The sequence below is a fragment of the Penicillium maclennaniae genome, assembly GCF_028827695.1.
Source record: "Penicillium maclennaniae strain IBT 15551 chromosome Unknown utg000004l:1.0-3007600.0:1.0-3009580.0, whole genome shotgun sequence".
Taxonomy (NCBI): Eukaryota; Fungi; Ascomycota; class Eurotiomycetes; order Eurotiales; family Aspergillaceae; genus Penicillium; species Penicillium maclennaniae.
Window position 1 is genome coordinate 1,053,899 of NW_026623216.1, and position 23,444 is coordinate 1,077,342.

The following is a 23,444-nucleotide window of genomic DNA, read 5'->3' on the forward strand; positions in this document are numbered from 1 at the left end:
TTTTTTTTTGGCGCGTCAGGTTCAGGGCCCCCATGTGCTCCTAGCGAGTGTCTATTAGTGGTTCACTGCTGCTTATCTCCCCTGTGCCTTAAAATCTGTTCGAGGTTCATCTCCATCTCTGCCGCGCACGCTAGGGTTGACAGCTTGGCCCTGCTCCAGCCATGGAGCTGGACCCTGTCGGGACCTAGATGGTGATGACATCACCACGTCCCGTCTTTCAAAGAGGTATCACATGACCGGATGTGGGGGTAAAAACGGCGGCAGATCATGTGATCCGAACCAGCCCTGCACCGGTTCCATTTCCACCAATCAAAATGGTATCTCACTGATATCATACAGCGTACTGTAGGGGAACCAGCTACATGATATCAGAGTATTTCCATAGGGTCGTTTGTTGATGGAGCTGAGCGATTACTGAAAGGCGGGGTGACTCCTTTGGTGATTGATCACATAATGGCGCGTCAGGGCAATCAAACTCCAGTGACGCGCACAGGCAGTTTACCGCCTAGGATCTCCAAATCTGCACGATCGACGTCCAGACCCAAACGGCCCCCCGGACGCCCTTTCAAGCTACCTCGGAGTGCAAGTGCAAGCATCTCATCATCCCGGTCTAGTCGCTCGGGCCGACCCTCGGCATCCCCGAGCGTCGCCCCAACTCCACCTCGCAGGGTGCTGTCCATGCTCGAGGCCCTGCCCAGGGAGCTCATTGAGCAGATCTTTCTCCATTCATTAAACCTCAACCTCCCACGGGCTTCACCCGCCCTCGCTGCCGCGCTCTCTAGAGAACACATCTACAAGCTTCTGATCATCCTCGCCTGTTGGGATGACCCGCCAGACAGCAGCTCCTCATACAAAGGCATCGGGACCCTCCTAGCGCCGCTGGATTACATTCCATTGGGCATCACTCAACGCGCCAAGCTGCAGGAGGATGTCTTCCGCTGTCGATTTTGCACCCTGGATCGCGTCCGAGACCAGATTCCCACCATGATGCTCTTGACCATCCGCCGCCAGTGGATCAACAACGATATCGTTATGGAGCCAGACCAGCAGGAAGCTTTGGAACAGTTCATGGAGCGCAAAGACAACAAAGTTGCCACCTTCCAAGGAAAAGGACCGCCAGTCCAAATAGTGCCCCAGATCAGGGCCAATCCCGAATTGCTGCGTCGAGCCCAACAGCCCGGTCCGCACGAGTACGAGCTATGCGTCAACCCGATGACCCTCATCGAATACCGCTCAAAAACATTAGGCACAACCGTCACTTGGCCCGCCCTCAATCTTAAAGTCTTCCCACCCAATCTCCTGCGCGGCGGACCCAACGGCTTCAGCGATGCCGACGTCGAATTCCTCGAAATGCTACGCATCACCTCGGGCAACACCCTTCCGCCCTCCAGCGAGCTGGGACCTTGTACATATACCACCGTGGACCGGGGCGCCCTACACACTGGCGTGAACAAAGCAATCTTAACGCAGAATTTCGCGGCTCTCGAAACATTACTCAAAATCGACGAGCTCTTCTGTCGCTTCCACGGCCATAGAACAGAAGAATCCGTCTTCTACACCATCCCATCCGAGCACTACCTCACCGTGATCCGTCTACGCTGCGATCCCCTACAGAGCGTCCGACTGTTTCAGACTCTCCTCCGTGCCTCGGCGGAGTCGATGCCGATCAAATCGACGGAACTGACTCAATGGATGTTTAATCTCGTTTCGATGGCTGAGCAAGATCCCGTGCGATATGGCCGAATCAGCAAATTCGTCCACTGGTTAATGGATTTCTATCTTGAGATCGAGAACCATATTGAAAGGGCGGGGGAATATCCTGTCCACGCATTGTTCTATCAGGGATTGTTGGATCCACAGGATGGGATGGGAAGGAAGTATATTGATGCAGTATATGGCCCCGGTGCGGAACCGCCCAAGCGATATATCGATGAGACTTCGTTCGACGCGAAGCATTGGTGGTTGAAGCAGGCTGGCCCGCAAGTGCCTCCTCGTTTTGTGAGAAGTCCTCCGCGGACCGGGCCTTGAGCTGACGCTCCCGCCTGAGATTGGAGGATGTTTACGATACCCATGTCTTAATTAGAACAATCAAACGGACTGCCATGTCCGAGCTAGAATTAGATTGTATAGAAATCCCATGTCATATATTACAGAATTGAAAGAAATGCTCTTCAATGGAAGAAAAACACTCACATCACATATTCCCCAACAACCGGAAAAGACCAGCAATCCACCCTCCGATCGTGATCTGATACCCCGTCTCAACCACCCCTTTACACATCTCCCAAGCCTTCACACCATCTCTCTCACCTCCCTTATGGATAGGATAATCCACTCGGGGTGGAATCGCAGTCCCAACCAACGTCGGGAACCGATCCACACAAACCGCCTTCAAATTACACAATCCTCTCAATCCCTCATCGCCCGCAAACCTCCCATAGCCCGATCCTTTGACACCACCAAACGGCAGCTGCACCGCGTAGTAAGCGCCGAAATCATTGACGGAGACCATACCCGCTTCAATACCAGATACGCATGCCTGCACGTCGGAGGTATTGTGGCCGAAGACACTAGCGCCGAGGGCGTAGATGGTCGAGTTTGCGATTGAGATTGCGTCGGGGACGGAGTCAGCGCGGAGGACGAGGAAGACCGGAGCGAAAAGTTCCTCTTGGGCGATTCGCATGTCGCGAGTGACGTCCACGAGGAGGGTAGGCGCGAAGTAGTGGCCGTGAGTGTGGACAGGGTGTTGGAAGCGTGTACCACCAGCGAGGAGACGAGCGCCTTGCTTGACTGCTTCGGCGATGAGGGATTCCAGTTTCTCAAAGGAGGCGGGAGAGATCATGGCGCCCATGTCTGGGGTCAGGGTGTCTAGGAGGATGGAGCCGAGACGAAGGGATTTAATGCGCGGTTCGACGAGCGAGATGAGTTTGTCGTAGGAGCCTGGGAGGGCGATGATGCGTTCGACGCCGATGCAGTTCTGGCCTGCGGATTGGAAGACACCGCGCATCAGGATGGAGGCAATGGTTGGTAGGTTGCGGAGGGTGCGGGGATCGTCTACGATCACGGAGGGGTCCTTGCCGCCTAGTTCGACGCAGACGGGGATCAGGGCTTTGGCGGCGGATGCGCAGACGTGGTGGGCGACTGGGCGGGAGCCGATGAATGTGATGTGAGCGATGTCGGGGTGGGAGGTTAGCGTGTCTGCGACGGAGGGGAGGCAGACGACTGTTTGAACAAGATCGCGCGAGTAGCCGCAGCTAGACAGGGCACCACGGACGATATCTAGGAAGAACGATGTGCACCAGGCTGTTTGTTCCGAGGGCTTGACGACGACTGCGTTTCCGGTGAACAGGGCGCTGATGACGGGGCCGATGAAGTTGTGGAATGGGTAGTTCCAGGAAACGCAGGCAGCTACTACGCCCAGAGGCTCGTAGGTGACCATGTTCTTCTTGTACATCATGAGGAAGTTGGTAGGGCGGCGCGAGGGGAGCAGGGCGTTCTCGCCATGGTCGATTGTCCACTTGAGCTTCTCGGCCGTCACCAGGATTTCGCCGAAAGAGGCGTCCACTTTTGTCTTTCCGGAGTCGAGGCAGCAGGCGGTCACGATGTCGTCTTGATGGTCGAGGACGTATTTCAGCAGAGTGCGCAGGATCTGTCTGCGCTCGGCAAAAGTAGTCTTCGCGAACTCGCGCTGCGCGGCCTTGGCTGCGCGCACAGCAGTGTTGACATCCTCGACCGTGGCAGGTTTGATTCCGTTGCCCAAGACACGTCCATCAGCCGGGCAGTAGCTCATGATTAGCTTGTCGTTCCATTTCTGTAACGAATCCGGCCTTTAGCAAACATTCAATCGCATTGACGGATCCCAGGCTGCCAAAGACAACCCGAACGCGCAGACTCACCCCACGAGCCTGATCCTCTAGGATGCGCTTTTCCTGCCCTTGTACATCATCCCATTTCTTCCCGCCTGCACTCTTACGCACTTCCTGCGGCAGAGGGACATTGAACGTGACGGCAGCCTCCCTCCGGCGAAGGATATATAGGTACCCCACGTAGACGGCGAGTAGGGAGGCGAGCGTGACTCCAGCCCATTGAGCGTGTTCGGAGGACACGAAGGCACAATGGGGCTCCACGACGACGCGAACGCCTGGAGGAAGGCGTGCGAGGAAAGAATCCATGTGGGCGGAATTGGCGAAGTTGGCGCAGCCCCTGGAGCTCGGAGGTGATCTTTTTTCCCGATAGACGATAACACGGACCTCCTAAACAGTAAGTGGGGATCTTCCTTTGAGCGTGGGATGATCATGATCCATGTTTTGAATTGAATTTTTTTTTTTTTAATCTAACCATAACATATAGAATAGTTTGAAATAATCGAGGCTGGCGATATAAGGGTATAAAACATGAGCAGCTCAATTCTCAGTGAACGCCACTCCATCTTTTAGTCAGTGGATACGGTTGAGACGCGTGAAGGAAGTAGTTGTTGCAGATCTCATGCTTGATCGCTTGATGAGGTCCATAACGCTTCGTCGTTTACATTGAGGCGGTTTCTTCATAGGTATGTTCTTGGCCCTTCTGAACTTCTCTTGAGGAAGACCTTGCCTTCCTGTCTTGGACTTGGCTGTATCAGTAGCCTTCTCTTAGATTGAGTCTTTCGAGTAGTCGGTTTCATGGCTTGAATTTGTTTCGTAGCCCGAGCGCTACGGGAGATGATTTTGGTCAGAAGTTGGCATGGAGGGAGACAAAGAGTCCGTGAGAGATGATGGGAGCAGGATTTTTGACGATCGAAGACTCTACTGTAGTTGGCAAAGCAGGAGTTGACTATTCATCACCATCCGAGGGCGATGATTCCTTCAGGATCTTAGACTGTGCCGATGCATTGCGAGTAAGGTTCTTTCTCGGCGAGTTTCTTGGGAGATGGAAACAGAAGCCTCGCGGTCGGTCCTTGCAGCACCTGGCGAGACTGCAGACCTCTTTCTCTTGTTACCAACCTTCGAAAGGACAGCTGACTCTTTGTGGGAATCAGTGCTGCCCTTGCGGGACCCGGTGCGCTTCACCAGATGCTCGATCTCACAGCCTTTATGCCAGTTGGCACTGTTCACTCCAGTACCAGCTCGGCATTGGGGGCAAGTCTTTCCATGGGTGATCAAGAGCTTGTGGAGGGGATATTTCAGATGATTTGGGATACAAACTTCCAAGTGGCTGAACGCGGTGACCTCGTTAGCATTTGGAGGTATCCAACCAAGCCACTTAGTGAGGCGGAATATGTGGGTATCAACTGCAAAGCACGGCCGCTGGAGACAGAAGAGACATACACATGCCGCTGTCTTTGGTCCAATACCATGATACTTGACGAGTTCAGTGATGGCTTCCGGCGTGGAGAGTTTGTGGATGTGGTCCAAAGAAAGGAAATGTTGGTCCGCACAGGCATGTCGATATTTCTGTTCCTCTTCTTTCTCATCAGGCAACATATTTGGCTCTTTCACGTCTGCCGTCATTTGCTTGGTATCCAAGTCTTTCATCCGTTCCTGGTTCTCTTGGTAGACCTGATCGAGAAGTTTTTTCAAAGTCTTGCTCTTGATTCTGCCCATTCCACCTCTTTCGATGGCTTTGTATATGTCATCTAAAGAAGCTTGTCGAACCGCGTCCCAATTCACACTGCCTTTGCCGATGCCTTCAGAAAGAATCCCGAATCGATCCACAAGTCCCTTAAAAGAAAGTCTTGAATTATTGCCTGTCGTATTTGCACTGAGAATCGTGCGGATAAGCGCATCAAGGACGGAAGGTACTTCACCACAACCAGTGACAGTGAGTGAAGGCTCCGGAACAGTTTTGGGCTTAGTCACTTGACCATGAGCTGCACTCAACAGGCGATTGACCTCCTCACACTGCGCGACAGTTGGTTGCTTGAAAGTGGGGAAGGGCGTCTTGCCAGCTACCAAGCCATACGATGTACGCGGCTTCTTGATTGGAGTACCTGCGCCTTCTTTTGCGTCCTCGGATTCCTGCTTCACAGGGGCAGAAGGCGCGTCAGCGTCAACTGGTTGATGATCGGCTAGTGTATTGTCGGACATTGTGGCAGCGAGCTCTTGATTTTCCTTATTGGTACCGTCAGATGGTCCCACAGGAATCTTGGTTGTTGGAAGTGTGCCTGGAATTTTGCCGAGATTATGGGGAAGCTCATCAGAAGCCTCGGATTTCATGCTCTCTTGTGCGACCTCATTAATAGCATCTCTCACAGCAGCGTTCCGGGTTGTTTCCTTTGCCTTGGGAGGCTTATTGGCTGTGGTAGCTTTCTTCACTTTGCCAGACCTTGCAGCAGGTTTGGCACGAGCTCTGGGGGTAAGGTGTGAATTCCGGACATCAGTCGAAGACTCGGGGTTAGCAATCGCCTCAATGCTGTCGCTTGAAGTTATAATCGGGCCTTCCAGTGATTGTTTCTCCGAAGACCTGGCGGCGTCATTGGATGTAGCCAACTTGATGGATCCAGGATTTGGGAATCTCGCCGTTGGCACGCGAGCCGATCGACGCGGCTCAAAGTCTGCGGGTGTGGTCACAGACGTCAAGTCATCAGAGGGCATCGCAGATCCCTCGAGGCCTGCTGGATATTCGAAATCTCCCATTGATTCAATTTTGGGGAAGAGCCAGGACGAGAGGAAGAGGTGAGACGAACGACTAAAAATATGAAGAGAAGAGGTAGGACCTGAATTATGAATAGATGGTTTGGGGTAGATGGTGGATCAAGAATTAAAGGCGCGCATGACGTCAAGCTTGGACGACTGCAGAATCGCGATCTCGATGCCCCTGAGAATTCCCGATTGGGGTTGGGCCGCAGGTCTGGAATGTATGGACTGCGGGGGATCGATGCGAGAGCGAATCTGTGGTGCATGATGTAAGACGGATCGTGTATGCTGAATGGTCAATCTGGAAGTATACTGTTGGCACGTGACGTCGTTCTCGACAGGCAGATTGTTGCAGCGTATTGCAGCGATCGGAGTATGTAGAGGAGGCTTCAAGACGCAGAAGAATAATGACAAGAGGAATATTGAAATAGGAGAAGGTGACTCGCAGGAGATGGATGACATCGGGAATAGACTGTAAGTAGATAAAGTCATGTTTAGAGACGAACGTGCTGTAAGAGAACGATCGGAACGAAATAAGAGAAAACGCAGGCAGCAAGACAAACTTCAATATCATGGAGAATAAGAAGAAAGCAGTCGTGGAAGATGTCCAGAAATTCGAAGAGAAAGAGGATTCTAAGCCCCTATTGATCGATCATTTCTAGAATTTCTGGAAATGTCACGGCCTCTCGCAATTCACATGGAGACCCTCACGCGGCATGCTGTAGTCTTACCTCAGAATCAGTTTGAGCCGGACCGACAGACCCCCTAATGGAGATGTCAGAAGGTGATCAGGAGGGAACATAGGAAGGCAATAAGGGGATGCGTCGCAATCTAGTTCGGTCGTGAATAGTTCAAAAAAGATAATTTTGGTTCGAATGGTATCTGCCCTCAACCTTGGGAAATGGTAAAGGATAATATAATATAATATCAAGATTTCTGATATGCCGTTTTCACATCTTCAACATAAAATCATTCCACCTCCGTTGTCTATAATTCCACGAAACGAACTCCAAGACTCCATATGCAAGTCAACCCAAAGGCTCTAAAAAGGAAAATGGCATGGCTCATCATTCATGGTGGTCAGCAATGTTGTGGATGCTGATGTCCATGCGGTCATCGACCTTGGGGTGATCCTCCTTCTCGGATGTGTACTCAGTCTTCCGCACAGTGTGGGAAGCAGGGATGATCTGGCCGTTTGTGTCCATCGCGACACCGTTAGCGGCAATCTCGAAGTCGGTCATGCTGGCGACGCCATTGGCAACAGCTTCCTTGGCCTTGTCCAAAGCCTTGATCTTACGGCCTTCGCCGCGGACCTGTTCCAGGTGGTCGAAGTAGCCTTGGCTGACGGGGGTGACGTAGCTACCGCAGAAGACACCGACCTCAAAGTTGACGGGCTCGGTCAGGCCGTTCTCCCGTGCGATCTCAGCGCAGGATCCCTTGAGGTCGTCCAGGGTCTGGAAAACAACGCTCTCGGCGCCAATGTGCTTGGCAATCGCGCTGGCGTCACGGTTATGAGCGACCAGCTCTTTGGGAGAGGCAAGGTCGATACCATAGATGTGGGCGTGGGTGATCTCGGGAGCACAGCTGGCCAGGTACACCTTCTTGGCGCCGGCTTCCCGCGCCATGCTGACAATCTCACGACTGGTGGTGCCACGCACGATCGAGTCATCGACAAGCAAGACATTGCGGTCCTTGAATTCGGCCTTCATGGCGTTCAACTTGCGGCGGACACCCTTTTGGCGGGTCTTCTGCTCAGGCATAATAAAGGTTCGGAACACATAACGGTTCTTGACGAAGCCGTGGCAGTAAGGCTTGTTTAAGTACTGAGCAACGTGAGTGGCAGAGGTGGTGGAGGTCTCAGGAATGGGAATAACCACGTCAATGTCCTTGACGACATCGGGGCCAAGGACCTCAAGGATACGGGCACCGAGACGATCACCCATGCGCTGACGACTGCGATACACACTAATGCCATCGATGACGGAGTCAGGGCGGGCAAAGTAGACAAACTCAAATATATCTGGAGCGTAGTCCTTCTTGGGTGCCACCTGCTGGAAGACCGGCTCGCAACCCTTCTGGATAATGACAGCCTCACCGGGCTGGATGTCACGGTGGTTGGAGAAACCAAGCTGATCCAGGGCAACCGACTCAGATGCCATCATGTAGTCCATTCCAAGACCATCCAAAGAGGGACGGGAGCCAAGAACCAGCGGGCGGATACCGTAGGAGTCACGGAAACCCAACACACCGAAGCCTAAGCCAAAAAAACTGTCAGTCTTCATGATTCGGATGCAACGGAAGAGGTCAAAAACTCACCAGCCAGCAGGGCAGTGCATGCCCAGCCACCCTCACAACGCTTGTACATACGGCTCAAGCTGGCAAAAAGATCCTCTTTGTTCACCCGGGCCTTCTTTGTCTCGCTCAGCTCATCGGCAAAGATGTTCAGCATGAGCTCACTGTCACTATCAGTGTTGATGTGCCGATGCGCCTCGAGGTCCAGGTATTTCTTCAGCTCCGGCGCATTGATGAGGTTACCGTTGTGAGCAAAGGTGATACCGTAGGGGCTGTTCACGTAGAACGGCTGAGCCTCAGCATTGGCACTACTGCCAGCAGTCGGGTATCTCAAGTGAGCGATACCCATTGAGCCGGGCAGGTTGGCGATCTTAGCACCGTCCTGGAAGACCTTGGCGGCCATGCCGTTGGCCTTGAGCTGGTAGATTCGGCCCCGGACGCACAGGTCGCGATACCGGCTGCATCCTGACCACGATCTATGTCACACAGCATACTTAGTGTTTATCCTTGCAGAGCTGTCGGGCACCACTCACGTTGCAGGAGGTACAGGGCTTCGTGGAGGTCCACCGCGGCGGCGGCGGAAGGGTTCGCCAGGATCAGAGCGATGATTCCACACATCTTGATGGCGGGTTAGGGGGTATCTAGATCGAGCAAGACATATTAGCACAATGTCCTTTTGCCATTCAATCATCAATCGCGGGGTGAAGATGTCTCAATCAGCAAGGGATGTTTCTCCGCAATGCAGTTAGGAAGTCTAACATCTATAAAAAAAAACCGAGTTCATCATAGAGACGGGGGAAAGGAACGGAAGACATAAAGACACGAGACACCACTCACAGAAACCAGGAAGTTAGGGAGCAATGCTCATCCAGGACCCCAAAAACACGGAGGGAAGAGGAAGAAAATCTCCATAGTGGCCTTTCCCTCCTCCGTGGTTCCGTCTCCACTGAGATTTTTTTTCGCGCCGACTCCGGCTGACTTAGCGATTAGTCAGCATGCCCTATTGCCCCGCGCACGGCTCTCATCATCATGGATAGCTTCACGTTCTCACATTCTCATGATGCTGTTTGAATGTCCGTTTCGGATATACATAAGGATGTTTATAGCCTCTTGCTTGATGCACTGCTTTGAGGCATCGACTAGTTCTCCTTTGTTTGCTCAGATGATAACACCGGACAATAATGTGATTACTGAGGTTCTGACCATAGGAGGAATCGCCCACCTTCAACAAGTAGGAATAGCTTTTTTTTGTAGACTCCGCAAAGCGCATAATTCAAATCTGTCAGTTCATCTTTTACCGACTTCTTCCGCCTGCTTCCTCGCGGTCGTCGTTCCTGAGCCATCTCTACACACTTAACCAACCCACCACACCCAGAACATACACCTCCCTGCAATAATAATTGCTGGCTTCTTTGCTACGATCACTTTCAAAAATTCCTCATATTCAGCGCACTATGGGCATCGAGACCATCGATCTGGAGGCAGACTTTGAGATAGAGACGACACAGGCCAGACACCGTCCGTATCAATCATTTGCTCACTTACCTCTTCTTCAAAACTTGTTGTCTCATATACAGAAGGATAAATTGGACATTCAGAATACCAACAAGAGAGGAATACTCACAAAATCACTCACGAAAAAGTTGACCTCAGTTTCGTCTCTCTCAGACATGCCCCAAAATCAGAGCTTTTCGATCACTGAGGGTCGTTTGTCACCCGAAATTCAAACGTTTCCCCATTATCCGAAAGCCCAATCTTTCCCTAGCTCCTCAAAAATCTGGTCTCGTAACTGTCCTCCAGAAATGGATCGACCACTTCGCATGGAAAGCATGGCCGACGAGGACTGTCCCTCGGATGAGATAAAAACCATGCGCCAAGGACACCTGAAACAAAACCCTCAATCTCAATCTTCGCTCGCTATCCGTCATTTGGGACTTGAAGAGGACTTCGGATGGCCATCGGGCGAAGAAACGCCCGAGAAAAATTATCATCACTCTCATAAAGAGCCGTCTCGATTCTCGAAGGATGATTCTTCGGAAGTGACCTCCTCGCCTTCTCGATATGACGATTCTTCCTCGACCCCATTTACTCCGGTGAGCTCACAAAGAACCCAAAATTCAAATAGCTTCTCTCATGGGTACCAAGGATTTGAAGGATCACATTGCTGCGTTGAATGCTCCCAAAGCTTGTCTTCCCGGGGGCCAATTGACATGACCAACGATGAGCTGGATTATACGGAGCCTGAATTTGTCGACTTGACAGAACCGCTGGAAAGCGTGGGCGAGACTTTTGACATACGCCCTGCTGATTGCATGACCGACGACGAATTCCAAGCATGGCTTTCTTGTTCACCAAGAGCTCTACCGACTCAAGATACACAAGAGGCGATTGCCGATGGTATCGTGTATCGACCTTCTATGTCATTGAAGCTCCTTGACGACTCCTTCTTTCGAATCGAGACTATTAGCCGCCGAAATGGAGACTATATTCTCTATGGCCGACATCTCCTGTCTATGATAGATCGCCGTGCAGATAACTACTTGCCCAAGGTCGAAGGGGAACTGGTCTGGATGACAAGTCTGGCTAGAGCAGTCTCTCTCAATGAAGTTGCGGGTCATCAGAGTATACGATTCACCAATGAACGTACTGATTGGCAGGACCATGAAGATCTGGTTTGTCGACTTAAACTCACCGTCCGACTGCGCGACGAGCCGCCTGTTCGTGATCGGGATGCATTGAATGCGGATGATCGCATGGTCGAATACATCTCCTTTGAAGAGAGCGATGCAGGTGAAGGGTGGGCGTCGACGGACTTGCGCGACTGCTGGCGCGGTCCTGGAGAGACTGTCCCCTTCGGTGCAGCAAATGTGCCGTACGACTTGCGATCGCGGATAGAGGGGCCTGAAGCCGTTGATCTGGAGGACGTGTCTCCACCTTGCTTTGATCTCACAGGCTTGCGTGACAGGACGTACACGTTCGGTGATGCCTACTCCGGAGCCGGTGGTGCTTCGTGCGGAGCCAGACAGGCCGGGCTGGTAAATACCTGGGCCTCGGATTTCAACAGTCATGCAGTTGATACATACCGCCATAACTTTGATGAAACGGATATTTATCACGCTGAGTTCTTCCAGCTGATGACCATTCCGGAGTCTGAATTGCGAGTCGACATCGCCCATTGTTCCCCACCATGTCAACCGTTCTCACCCGCTCACACCACCAATAACCAGACGAATGATGAAAGGAACTCGGCTTGTGTGTTCACGGGTAGCGATTTGATCAGACGAGTACGCCCACGCATTTTGACCATGGAAGAAACGAATGGTTTACACGAGAGGTTCAAGCCGGAGTTCAACCGGATCATTCTGAACTTCATCCAAGACGGATACTCCGTTCGCTGGTCGGTGCTTGAGTGCTCCTATTACGGAGTTCCGCAGTTCCGCAAACGCCTGTTGATCATCGCTGCTGGGTAAGTGAATCTGGCTTTGCTGCTTTTACCTCTTTCTCGACTGACTTGCTTATAGCCCTGGCGAGACTCTCCCCGAGTTTCCCCAACCCACCCACTCCCTTCCGGGAGGTGGGTTGAAGTCAATTGAGACCATCCATAGTACCATCAATGACATCCCCCAACATGCTCCAAACCATGATGTGGAGGAAGGCCTCCGACGTTGGGCATTGCTCGGATGGCGTCAGCCGTACAATGGACACCAGCCCGCAAGAACCTTGACTTGCAGTGGCGGCGACTCTAACTACCACCCCAGTGGCAAACGGGCGTTCACCTGTCGCGAATTGGCGTCTCTGCAGACTTTCCCCGTCAATTTTCAGTTTTCCAAGTCAAATGTTCGCCAACAAATTGGAAATGCGGTACCTCCCAAATTTGCCGAAGCCGTATTTCGGGAGATCCGTCGATCACTGCGTGAAACCGACGAGAAGGAGTTGCAGCAAAGGGAAGCGCGTCGGGCATGTGACGGGATGGGCCGAGCTTTGAGGGGGTCACGTTAACAGAGACTTGGTTCTTTTCTTCGCATCTTTGTATCTTTGTATCTTTGCAGCTTTCACGTTCCTGGTCCTGATAACCTGAAACTCTGTTTAAGCTCCGATAATCGCTGTTCTCTCTTTTCTCGAGCATGTTTGGCACCTTCCAGGAGCTCTCCTCCGATCCTCGGGGCCCTTGCGACCGAGCTTCAGTTTCGGTAGCAGTTCCCAGATTTACTTTAGACCTTGATCACGGCCAATAATTACAGGAACATGAATAGACTCGGATCCGAACCTCTCTGTGTAGCTCCGCAGAAGGTGCCTTTCACACCGATAACCGACACTAACCGCAACACCTCGGCAAGGATGAAGTCAGTTTGACACCCTTTCCCCAACTAAACCCCCAACCACTCCACATTCTTGTCGATCGTCCTTTTCGTTTCTTCTTCTTTTCTCCCTCTTAAATCCTTAAAGCTCACTTGGATTCCCTCGATCCTGCTCAATTCTTTCTTGACACCAACATGTCCCTTCCCGCAGTCAGACGGCTGACCCACTCGTCTCCCCGCACTTTGGCCCGCATCTCCAGACTGTCTACTTTCTCCTCCCGCATCCCCTCCGTTTCGAGAGTTCCCCGAATTCCCCAATTTTCCACTATGGCTGCTCGTCAATCGGCTGCTCCCCCAGTTTCGGGCGACAAGACCTATGATCCCGAGATTCGGACATGGCCAGCTATATCCACGAGTACAAGGTGGACTCCGACTTGGCTGTATGTTGACTTGAACGCTTTTGCTAAGACCGCCTATTGACAATTTCAATCGATACAGTATGACACTGCTCGTTTGGTCTTCCTGGACACTCTTGGCTGCGGCTTGGAGGCTTTGAAATTCAAGGAGTGCGCCAAGCTGCTCGGCCCCGTTGTAGACGGCACTGTTGTTCCCAACGGTACCCGTGTGCCCGGCACTCCCTACCAGCTGGACCCCGTAAACGGTGCTTTCAACATCGGTTCCATGATCCGCTGGCTCGACTACAATGACTGCTGGCTTGCCGCTGAGTGGGGCCACCCTTCCGACAACCTCGGTGGTATCCTTGCAGTCGCCGACTGGATCTCCCGTACCAACCGTGCCGGCGGAAACATTGGGAACGGCAAGATCCTGAAGATCCGAGACATTCTTGAGGCCATGATCAAGGCTCACGAAATCCAGGGTGTTCTGGCCCTTGAGAACTCCTTCAACAAGGTTGGCCTGGACCACGTCGTTCTGGTCAAGGTTGCGACTACTGCCGTCGTCTCCAAGATGATGGGTCTCACTGAGAAGCAGACTGCCGATGCTATTACCCAGGCTTGGGTCGATGGCCAGAGTCTTCGTACTTACCGTCACTCGCCCAACACCATGTCCCGCAAGTCATGGGCCGCCGGTGATGCTTGCCAGCGCGCCGTCAACTTGGTTCTGAAGGTCCAGAAGGGTGAGGGTGGCATGCACTCCGTCCTCTCTGCACCCGTCTGGGGCTTCTATGATGTTTTGTTCAAGGGCAACAAGTTCAAGTTCCAACGCCCCTACGGCAGCTATGTCATGGAGAACGTTCTCTTCAAGGTTTCCTACCCTGGTAAGATTCCCTACTCAACTCAAACCTATACAACAAGAGAAAAGAAACTAACCCAGGCCAGCCGAATTCCACTCTCAGACCGCCATCGAGGCTGCAGAGGTCATTAACAAGAAGCTCGCCGAGATGGGCAAGACCGCCGCAGACATCAAGGAAATTACCAACCGTACCCACGAAGCCTGCATCCGCATCATCGACAAACAATTCAAGGCCATGGACAACTTTGCTGACCGCGACCACTGCGTCCAGTACATGGTCGCCACCATGCTAGCATTCAACCGCCTCACCGCAACCGACTACGCTGATGGCGGTGAAGCGGCCACCTCTCCCTTGTCGAGGACCTCCGCAAGCGCATCAAGTGTGTCGAAGACCCCCAGTTCACCGCCGACTACCACGACCCGTCAAAGCGCACCATTCCCAACGCTCTGACCGTCACCCTCAACGATGGCACCGTTCTCGAAGAGGTTGTCATTGAGGCGCCTCTCGGTCACCGTCTCCGACGTGAGGAAGCCAAGCCTGAAATCCTCGCTAAGTACAAGCGTCACTTGCAGGCGCACTTTGATCAGGCTCGCATTGATGAGTTGCTTCAGGTGGGCTGGGACCGCGAGGCTCTTGAGAACTACGATGTTGACAAGTATGTCGACCTCTATGTCAAGGACAAGATGGTTGCTTCGGCTTAGATGTGTGTTTGATGGACATATTGATTTATACTGCAAAATATTATATAGACGATTCTACTGACCTCAAGTATCTCGTACCATGTAAGAGAGACGAATAAGTCTGTGTAAATGGGCCAAAGACGTACCGCCCTGCTTTCGCCGTTCACAAGATTCATTTCGTAGACTCGGCATTGACCACCGCACCCGCAAGGGAAGAGTCTCAACATTCGATCGCAGTTGAGAAATAGCGATAGGAACATTCTAATTGTGATAATTTGTTTACATGACTAGGAAATGAAGAGCGGAAGTAGGCCAAGGTGCGAGTGGCTCCGCTAGGAACACTAGGAGAACAAGTGACAGCAATCCCTTAGTAGGTCCTCATATTCCAAGGACTTTAAATGTTATGACTCCTCTATGTCAATTGTCTGGCGTAAATGTAGTCGTTCATTGATCCAACCACTATTCAAGTTCTTAATAACTCTCATCGATCCAATCCCCATAATCACTCCCCAAGACCGTCTTCTTCGTAACACCTGCCGAGATAGAAGTCTCATACGCCCTTCCGGAAGTATTCGATCCATCACCAGAGTTATTGTATTCGTAATACAACGGCGTTGCCCCATCCGCCATTGTAGTCCACCCCTTTGCATTAACCAGACTGCCCAAGTCCGAGTTCTGGAAAATCACGCGCGCAAGCACGCGCCATGGACGTCCAAGGTATACCTGTCCATCAAGGGAGATTCCAGAAGCAGCTTTGATATTACTATGGTCAATGGCGTACCATGCCGTGTCTGTGCTCTCTTCGCGCGAGCTTGCGGTTATGGCACCGGCACCATTCGAGACGATGTCGCATTCGCCGAACCAAGCTGAGGCGTCACCGAAAATGTAGTCGACGGCTCCTGGATACGAAGCTTGTAAATATAACATTTTTGAAGATTAAAGATGTGTGCAGGCTTACCCTCAATCATGCAGTTGGAGTAATACTGTGTTCCAGCTTTAGCGTAAAGGGTATCTTGATAACCCGAGAACTGACAGCCGTAGAAACCAAGCCGATCAGCATTTCCGACGAGACTTTGATTGTTAGCTTTGACAAGTTTCAGTCATTTGATTCTATCACTTACGCCACGGCCTGTGCCCCTTTACCATAGCCGTTGACAACATTGATATTATACATCTTGAATCCATCGGAGACAACATTGACAGTCGCACTCAAATCCAAAGATCCAGCATCGGGCGAGGAAAGAGTGTTCGTGATAGTCACCGTGTTGTCTTTATAAGTTCCGGTATCCGACGTCTCGCCGTAAATTGTCAAAGTCCCGGCAAAGTTGATGGTGAGTTGCTCCTTGTAAGTGGCACTAGCAACGTAGATGCAAGCTGAGGTAGTTGACGAAGTAAGTGCATGAATTGCATCACTGATAGTCGAAAATTTTCCACCTGAACCAACAGTGAGACATCCCGCGGGGGCGCTGGTTCTACTTGTCCGACGGCGTAGTTCCGCCGGGGCGCCAAGCACCGCGGTGACGAGGCAAAGGACTGATAGGAAGGATTTGGAAACCATTGCGTGTAGACTGAAATTATCCAGATAGACGCAATACTCAATGATGGAGATTTAAAAGTGATTGTCAGGTATTATATGCATCTTGTACAATGCCAATGGCGCCAAGACATGTCTCGGCCCTTTTCCGGAATATCTCGTTTCATGAGTAGCACTAAAGCCTCGAATCAGGGACGGTCAGGGGATGGGCGACATTCTCCACAATCTTGAAATTTCCATGAATAGCACACTTTATCAGAAGCAAGTCTGTTGCTAGAAGCTGTCATCTGCCTAGGCGATGAACGGCATACTAGGCTGAACTCCAAACGTAATCGTGAATATCTAGACCGAGGTCCCGAGCGCCTAATGAGAAAAAGCCAGGTCGTTCAAATCTTCCTTTGACCCCGTCACGAACTTCTATTCCCTGGCAAGTGCCTCGTTTCCCGCATAGAGTGTCTGGAGTCTCCGGGATTTTTGGTCCCTACCCAACACTAGCTCCGGGCCTATGCCTGCGAACAGGAGAGTGACTGGTTTCAAAATAGTGGGGCACTTCGACCCTACCGGACCTACATCAGTATAGTAGCATGGAAAAAGATTGAGTTTAGAATTTCTCGGTCAAGAAAGTTCCTCAAATCATCGAATAGCGTGGGTTTGGTGTTTCATGTTATTCGACCGCTCAGCCTCCGCGGTCATTTCAGAAAGGATCGGCATAACTATAGATCAAACCAAATGTTTCTCACCATTTAATGTTATAAACCCTTGATCATCAAGACTGTGAAATGACAAGCAAACATTCGATTCTCATTCCATTTCACAATGTCCAAACTTGTCCATGGCCTAACCCTCCTCACAACACTTCCCTTGCCCTATCCCTATCCCTACCCAACGCAAGTAACACGCTAAACGCCCGCGCCTCAACATGTACCCCCAAAGCCGGAGGATCCTCATCAATCGATGATGTTCCAGCCATTACCTCGGCAATCGCCTCCTGCGGGAAAGGAGGCACGATTGTCATTCCCGCCGGCACAACGTACTACCTCAACAGTGTACTCGATTTCGCCGGATGTACTGGCTGTGATTTCCAAATCGAGGGCTTGTTAAAGTTCGCATCGGATACGGACTACTGGGAAGGCCGAACGGCAATGATTAACGTCAATGACATTAATGGGATCAAAATCCGCTCGGTGTCGGGAGATGGTGTTATTGATGGGAATGGACAAGATGCGTGCGTCAAATCGAATTGCTTACCACGTCAAAGATATTGAAGGCTGGAAAATGGCTGATTTATCATTATTTCACAGGTACGACCTCTTCGCTACAAACAGCAGCTACAAACGCCCGACTCTCCTGTATATAACCGGCGGCTCAGACATCGAGGTTTCAAATCTGCGACAAAAGAATCCTCCCAACGTGTTCAACTCAGTCAAAGGCGGAAGCCACACCGTGATTTTCTCAGACCTAACCATGGACGCGACATCGAAAAGCACCAACGCAGCGAAAAACACCGACGGGTTCGATATCGGCGAGAGTACAGATGTAACACTCACTAATGTCTCCATCACCAATGATGACGACTGTGTCGCGTTCAAACCCGGCGCGGACGGGGTGACTGTGACCGATATCACTTGCATTGGCAGCCATGGACTTTCTGTCGGATCCCTGGGAAAGAGTTCAGATGATACGGTGAAGAATGTATACGTCTCCGGCGCAACAATGATCAATTCCACGAAAGCGGTTGGCATCAAGACGTATCCCTCTGGTGGAAGTCATGGGTTATCAACTGTGACTAATGTGACATGGACCAATGTCCACGTTGAAGGTTGTGATTACGCGATCCAGATACAGAGCTGCTATGGAGAAGATGAGGATTATTGCGAGAAATATCCGGGGATGCGGTGTTGACGGATATTGTCTTTGATGGGTTTAGTGGGACAACGAGTGGGAAATATGACGATGTTACCGCGAATCTGAATTGTGGAGAGAATGGGACTTGCGGCGTTACTATTCGTGAATATACGGTTGTGGCACCAGACGGGAAGAATGAGGTTCTTTGTGCCAATACTTTGAAGGATCTTGGGGTGTCTTGTACTTCTGGAGCCTCGGGGTGAATTTGCGTGAATGGACCTAGGAAACAATTCAAGTTTTAAAGTATAGAGCGAAATATCTCCAACTGAAGACCCAATCTCAGAACACGTCCAAGCTGTGCAATCGATATCTTGCCGCTGCGCTTTTCCCTTTCAATCACCGATTCCACCGCCGTGATCGTGGGGAGTCAGATCGGCACCACTGATGAGAAGAGCATCAAGCCAATCGGTTTACTCATGGTAACTGTCTCATGGAGGAGACTTCGATATGTCAAGTCTTTTCTAGAATTCATTTCTAAGCATGCCTAGACAGACAGTGATCAAATGCTAAAATAATTTCTGCAAATAACGAGTTTATGTAACAAATCGCAAAGGAGATCAGAACAATTGACGTGCAGCGTGGGAACAAGCGCAACGATATATTTCAATACATAAATCAAGTATGATCTAGGCTCGTTGTGAAATGCCGGGGGCTATTATGCTTATGCCCATCGCCAGCCTGATTCCTGCGATCCTTGAAGATTCATGACAGAATGAAGGAAGCTGTTTTTACCGCGAGGTGCAAAAGGGTCACGTTGCTGTTTCCTCCTTTCTTCCTTGAGGAGGCGCTCGGCAGCGAGGCCATCTATGCCCTCGCCTGTGTCGGTGATCTTGAGAGCCCATTTGACGTCATCTTCGTTGAAACCTAGCTCATGTACCATCCTATACATGGCACGATCGACTGGATCTTGGACTTGAGGTCTGAGGGGAGGGGGAGCTAAGGGTGGGTGGTTGGAAGAGGTGCGCGGAAATAAATAAAAGGATGGCTTAGAGGTATTTGGTGGTGGATGGATGTAGCTCGGAGTAGGAGGTGTAGCGCTTGACGTTGAGGTAGACGAGCGATTGAGAATAAGAGGAGGGGCGGGAGGAACCGGAGGAATATCTTCCTGTGCTGAACCTGATGGGTGGCGTAGACTTCCATCAAGGTTGCGGACAATGACGCTGTATTCGGACATGGGACGTTCGTTGGAGAATGAACAGACCAGCTCCTTATTCGATTGAACGTTTCTTAGACGAAGGGCGCGGAGCTCGTTCTTGAATGCGAGGTTTCGCTGCTCTCGTGCACGCTCTATCTCAGCATTTGTCAAGTCTAGCTCGCGAGAATTAAGGTCATGAGGGCTGTTGGATTGTGTGCTGAGAGCTCGCTCCTGCTCTTCGTAGGCGCGAGAGATTGCCTCCTTGAGAAACGATGACCGACTGACTTCGCTTTCCGTCATTTCCCATTTGGTCAGACCGAGCGACTTGGCTGTTTCCAAAGTTTCGGCCGCGCCTTTGGCGGGACACTGAGAGCTGAGAGTCAAGACAGCCGAAAGGCCCAGTGTGAGAATGTAAGATGTCCATTCCTCTGTCAATATGCATTAGCAAAAGCTTTCCCGAGCGGTGCCTGATCATCACTAACCAATTGCACTTTCTTCCTGCACAATATCACCCCCTGCAATACACATACAATCCAAAATGCCAACAGCTCTCGCATCGGCGACCTTTGCGTGCAGATCCTGCAACAGCACGCCCAAACAAGTCCAAATTTCGATCATATAATACAGCTGGTTTTGCGACAGGCCACCGCAGTTTCCACGAGCAAAGCCCTCGGGTGGTTCAAATAAATTGTTGTTCATCCTGAAAGGTTCTGTCATGGTTGAAGTCGCGCCAGTATATTTTCTAGCCTTTGCGCCACCCTTCAGCCAGTCCACTTGTCCCTCTAGGTCGTTTTCGCGACCCTTTCCGCTACCGAAGATACGGCAGAAGGTCCAGATACGCCAAAATGCGTCGTCAACTTCTTCAAGACGAATTGGATCAGCGCCGGACAGGCCGTGTATGGTGTCGCGGCGGAGGAATGAAGAGCATCGAACAAGGATCATAGATTTTAGCCGGGCCAGAGTATAAATGTCGGTCGCATAACGATTCAAGTACGAGGTAGGTGTGTATTCCGGAACGTGCGAATCAGGATTCAGAAGGGGTGTCCACTCGTTTTCCCATGGTGGACTCATCTCACGCAGTTCCCACGCTGGTGGCGACATTCCGAATAGAGCGCTTTTGATCAGAGAAAGCTCTCGGCGCTTGAAGATAGAATAGAAACGCCTGTTGACAAGGACGAAATCAAAAAGATCGTCAAGGGAATCAATTTGCTTCATAATTGCTATGACGAGACTTTTCGGTAGGTCCACCGGAAAGTCAACCTTGATCGGAACATGCTTATTTGAACTTGCGGCTCGGGCCTGGGCCGCGCTGACAGGGAAGGCGGACTCGCGTCCAGTTCGTAGATCCGATCGGGTGGAATGTGTATGCTGCTGGCCTGGGCTGTCGAAACAAAAGCTCCGGGGTTCCACATCCTGCTGCCGACAAGAATCTTCTCTTCCACTGGCGACGCACGTAGTAGAGGGTGCAGTGCGGCATCAGCTGCAGTGTTGGCCGAGTATAAGCCTGCGGGGCGGGTGGCGTACTGTTCCTGATCGCTAGTCTGATTGTCGATAAGGCTACATGTTTTCAAGTCCTGGGTCTGAAGGCGGGGAAGTTGTAAGAGGAGTTCACCTCGCTTGTTGGAAGTCAAGCTCGAATTGGAAGCTTGGTGAGGCGAATGGCACTCACGACTGTACGTTGGTTTCGACAGATTTTCTGACCCCGAGCTGTGAGCATCGAGGCGATGATCTTCTTCCTGGTTCCGCAGGTGTGCATTGGAAGTTTTACGACTGAACGACGGTATCGACAATGTGAAGGTTTTTTTGACCTTCGATTTTCCCTTTTTCTCATCGCTGGATTTCGGCGTGGCTTGAAGCCGCCGTCCTTTGTGCTCCTCGATTGCTTTGGAGGCCTTTGTGCTTCTCTTTGTCGAGGAAACACTCGATTCGGCCGTCTTGGAGGCCTTTCCTTTGGGCGAAGTCTCACTAATGGACTGCAGATTACTCGGTCTATGCTCTTTTCTCGTGCTTTCGTTCTTGGGCAATTTGTTTGACAACCTTTTTTGGCTCTTGGATGGTCGCAGAAAGATCGATGGTCCTCCTGGATGCGACTTTGAATGAGGCGCTAGAGGTGGAGGCCGAGGAGCTGGGCGTTTGGCTACCAGGTCACCATTGTGTCGGCTGACTTGGAGAGGTCCATCCAGAATGAGGACGGTTCGTTGCTGACTCGCAAAGCCCTTAGTAAAATCGGCCAGTGCATATTCCAGCTCTTCTGTGGCCTGCGACATCGTCTGCCCGCGGCGCATGTTTTGACCCTGCGATTGCCGATACCGTCCTGATATGGTCCCATGGCGCGGCTGTTGCTTGCGATGATTTCCACATTCAAAACAAAACTCTTCATGTTGTTGCCGTCGAATGTTCACCGAGTGATTTGGGCTCGATCGATGTGTTGAATGCAAGGCATGCGAACACGACGTGGACGAAATATGGAACGAGGGGCTGGGGCGGCGGATCCCTAGCGGACTGGGCTCTCGGATCGGCTCCAGTGGTAAAGCTTTGTTCTTCAATTCTTCGATCGACATCTTCGGGGCCAGGCGACCTGTTCGTGGGGGAGGGATGCTGGTTGCGCTTCTTGGCTCCCCTTGGGCGACTGGTAACGCAACGGATGGGGCCTGCGAGTACATTGATGATGCATCTTCAAAGACACCCGCTGAAACAGGGTTAAACATGGAATATGTATCTGCTGGCTTATACGCGATTCGTTCGCTGAGACAGTCAATGTTGATACTGGTAAGAGACGTGCGGTGACTGTAATTAGAGGACGCGCAGTCAGACAGACTGCCTTGTCCAGAATCACGGCTCTTGCCACTCTCTGGGCTTCTTTGATTCGTTTTCTCCGCTTCTTCGCCGAATTTGCTCTCCTGTGGGCTTTGATAGAAAGTCTTGAGTCGATCTTCACGTTCATTCTCGAATATCGAGGCATAGTCCAGCGACTTCATATTTTGTTTCATCACATCGGGGGTTGTTGGGGACACAGCATGCCAGCTAGATGATAGTTCGGGGAAGAAACGGGCCAGTACAGAGGTAGATCGGGCAGGAGGGTGACCATCTGAGATTGGGGAGATGTCGGGGTCGGAGTCGGACTGATGACTACCGAGCAGATAGAAGGTGCGTGATGCGGCATGGTCTGAAGTTGATCCGCTCTCCGAATTTCCCTCCCGGTTCTGGAGGGTGGAGAGTTCGCTATGCGCTTCAGAGAGGGGGTTGGCCAGCTTGGCAGGATCAGAGATAAACATGGTCCGAAGATGTTCAGGACTGACGGAGCGAGATCCTGACATCTTCACTTCCATCCTCATCTTCACCGGAACCGTCTCTGATTCTGTATCCTCTTGAAGGGGTACAGTTATTTGCACTGCTTGTAATTCAGAGCTCTGTTTATGGTTGCTCTTCACAAAGCTGTCTTCTAAGCGAAGAGGGTCGCGTTGGCTGTTTCTTGTTGGCACTGGTTGAACCACAACGAGCCCGATGGATCGAAAAGCTGAAAGCTGCGACCATTGTAAACTTATGGGTTGCTTGCGGAGCCTTTGAAGACTAAGCCTTGCGCATTGTCAAGCTATGGCGTTTTCTATTGACTGATTAATTATCTTTGTCTTTCGAGATCACCCGACTATTCCCCGGCAACGTGTCTTTCAAAGGGCTTACATGTAATAAGAGTCCGAGTACGAGTCATGGAAGTTCAATTGTCGAAAGAAAAA

The 23,444-nt window shown here is 51.3% G+C and overlaps 9 protein-coding genes across 9 annotated transcripts; 4 read left to right on the forward strand and 5 right to left on the reverse strand.

Annotated features, from left to right (window-relative positions):
- Window positions 1-453: 453 nt before the first annotated feature.
- On the forward strand, window positions 454-2,028 carry N7477_004581 (uncharacterized protein; the record flags this gene model as incomplete). Its single annotated transcript, XM_056966244.1, has 1 exon — window positions 454-2,028. The coding sequence occupies one exon, from the start codon at window positions 454-456 to the stop codon at window positions 2,026-2,028; it is 1,575 nt and encodes a 524-aa protein (XP_056823025.1).
- A 166-nt stretch (window positions 2,029-2,194) lies between these two features.
- On the reverse strand, window positions 2,195-4,172 carry N7477_004582 (aldehyde dehydrogenase family protein; the record flags this gene model as incomplete). The annotated part of the gene is made up of 2 exons (XM_056966245.1): window positions 2,195-3,811; window positions 3,897-4,172. 2 exons carry the CDS (start codon window positions 4,170-4,172, stop codon window positions 2,195-2,197), a joined length of 1,893 nt encoding a protein of 630 aa, XP_056823026.1.
- A 672-nt stretch (window positions 4,173-4,844) lies between these two features.
- On the reverse strand, window positions 4,845-6,572 carry N7477_004583 (endonuclease III domain-containing protein; the record flags this gene model as incomplete). The annotated part of the gene is made up of 1 exon (XM_056966246.1): window positions 4,845-6,572. The coding sequence occupies one exon, from the start codon at window positions 6,570-6,572 to the stop codon at window positions 4,845-4,847; it is 1,728 nt and encodes a 575-aa protein (XP_056823027.1).
- A 1,109-nt stretch (window positions 6,573-7,681) lies between these two features.
- N7477_004584 (amidophosphoribosyltransferase) lies at window positions 7,682-9,524 on the reverse strand (the record flags this gene model as incomplete). Its single annotated transcript, XM_056966247.1, has 3 exons — window positions 7,682-8,868; window positions 8,931-9,371; window positions 9,440-9,524. The coding sequence occupies 3 exons, from the start codon at window positions 9,522-9,524 to the stop codon at window positions 7,682-7,684; spliced, it is 1,713 nt and encodes a 570-aa protein (XP_056823028.1).
- Window positions 9,525-11,116: 1,592 nt separating this feature from the next.
- N7477_004585 (DNA cytosine methyltransferase) lies at window positions 11,117-12,905 on the forward strand (the record flags this gene model as incomplete). The annotated part of the gene is made up of 2 exons (XM_056966248.1): window positions 11,117-12,372; window positions 12,428-12,905. The coding sequence occupies 2 exons, from the start codon at window positions 11,117-11,119 to the stop codon at window positions 12,903-12,905; spliced, it is 1,734 nt and encodes a 577-aa protein (XP_056823029.1).
- Window positions 12,906-13,599: 694 nt separating this feature from the next.
- On the forward strand, window positions 13,600-15,157 carry N7477_004586 (putative 2-methylcitrate dehydratase; the record flags this gene model as incomplete). The annotated part of the gene is given in 4 exon segments (XM_056966249.1): window positions 13,600-13,644; window positions 13,703-14,480; window positions 14,542-14,837; window positions 14,855-15,157. The coding sequence occupies 4 exon segments, from the start codon at window positions 13,600-13,602 to the stop codon at window positions 15,155-15,157; spliced, it is 1,422 nt and encodes a 473-aa protein (XP_056823030.1).
- A 450-nt stretch (window positions 15,158-15,607) lies between these two features.
- On the reverse strand, window positions 15,608-16,694 carry pmeA (putative pectin methylesterase; the record flags this gene model as incomplete). Its single annotated transcript, XM_056966250.1, has 3 exons — window positions 15,608-16,035; window positions 16,095-16,207; window positions 16,258-16,694. 3 exons carry the CDS (start codon window positions 16,692-16,694, stop codon window positions 15,608-15,610), a joined length of 978 nt encoding a protein of 325 aa, XP_056823031.1.
- Window positions 16,695-17,449: 755 nt separating this feature from the next.
- N7477_004588 (putative extracellular exo-polygalacturonase) lies at window positions 17,450-18,572 on the forward strand (the record flags this gene model as incomplete). The annotated part of the gene is made up of 2 exons (XM_056966251.1): window positions 17,450-17,895; window positions 17,972-18,572. The coding sequence occupies 2 exons, from the start codon at window positions 17,450-17,452 to the stop codon at window positions 18,570-18,572; spliced, it is 1,047 nt and encodes a 348-aa protein (XP_056823032.1).
- Window positions 18,573-19,236: 664 nt separating this feature from the next.
- On the reverse strand, window positions 19,237-22,985 carry N7477_004589 (uncharacterized protein; the record flags this gene model as incomplete). Its single annotated transcript, XM_056966252.1, has 3 exons — window positions 19,237-20,138; window positions 20,193-21,086; window positions 21,164-22,985. 3 exons carry the CDS (start codon window positions 22,983-22,985, stop codon window positions 19,237-19,239), a joined length of 3,618 nt encoding a protein of 1,205 aa, XP_056823033.1.
- Window positions 22,986-23,444: the final 459 nt, after the last annotated feature.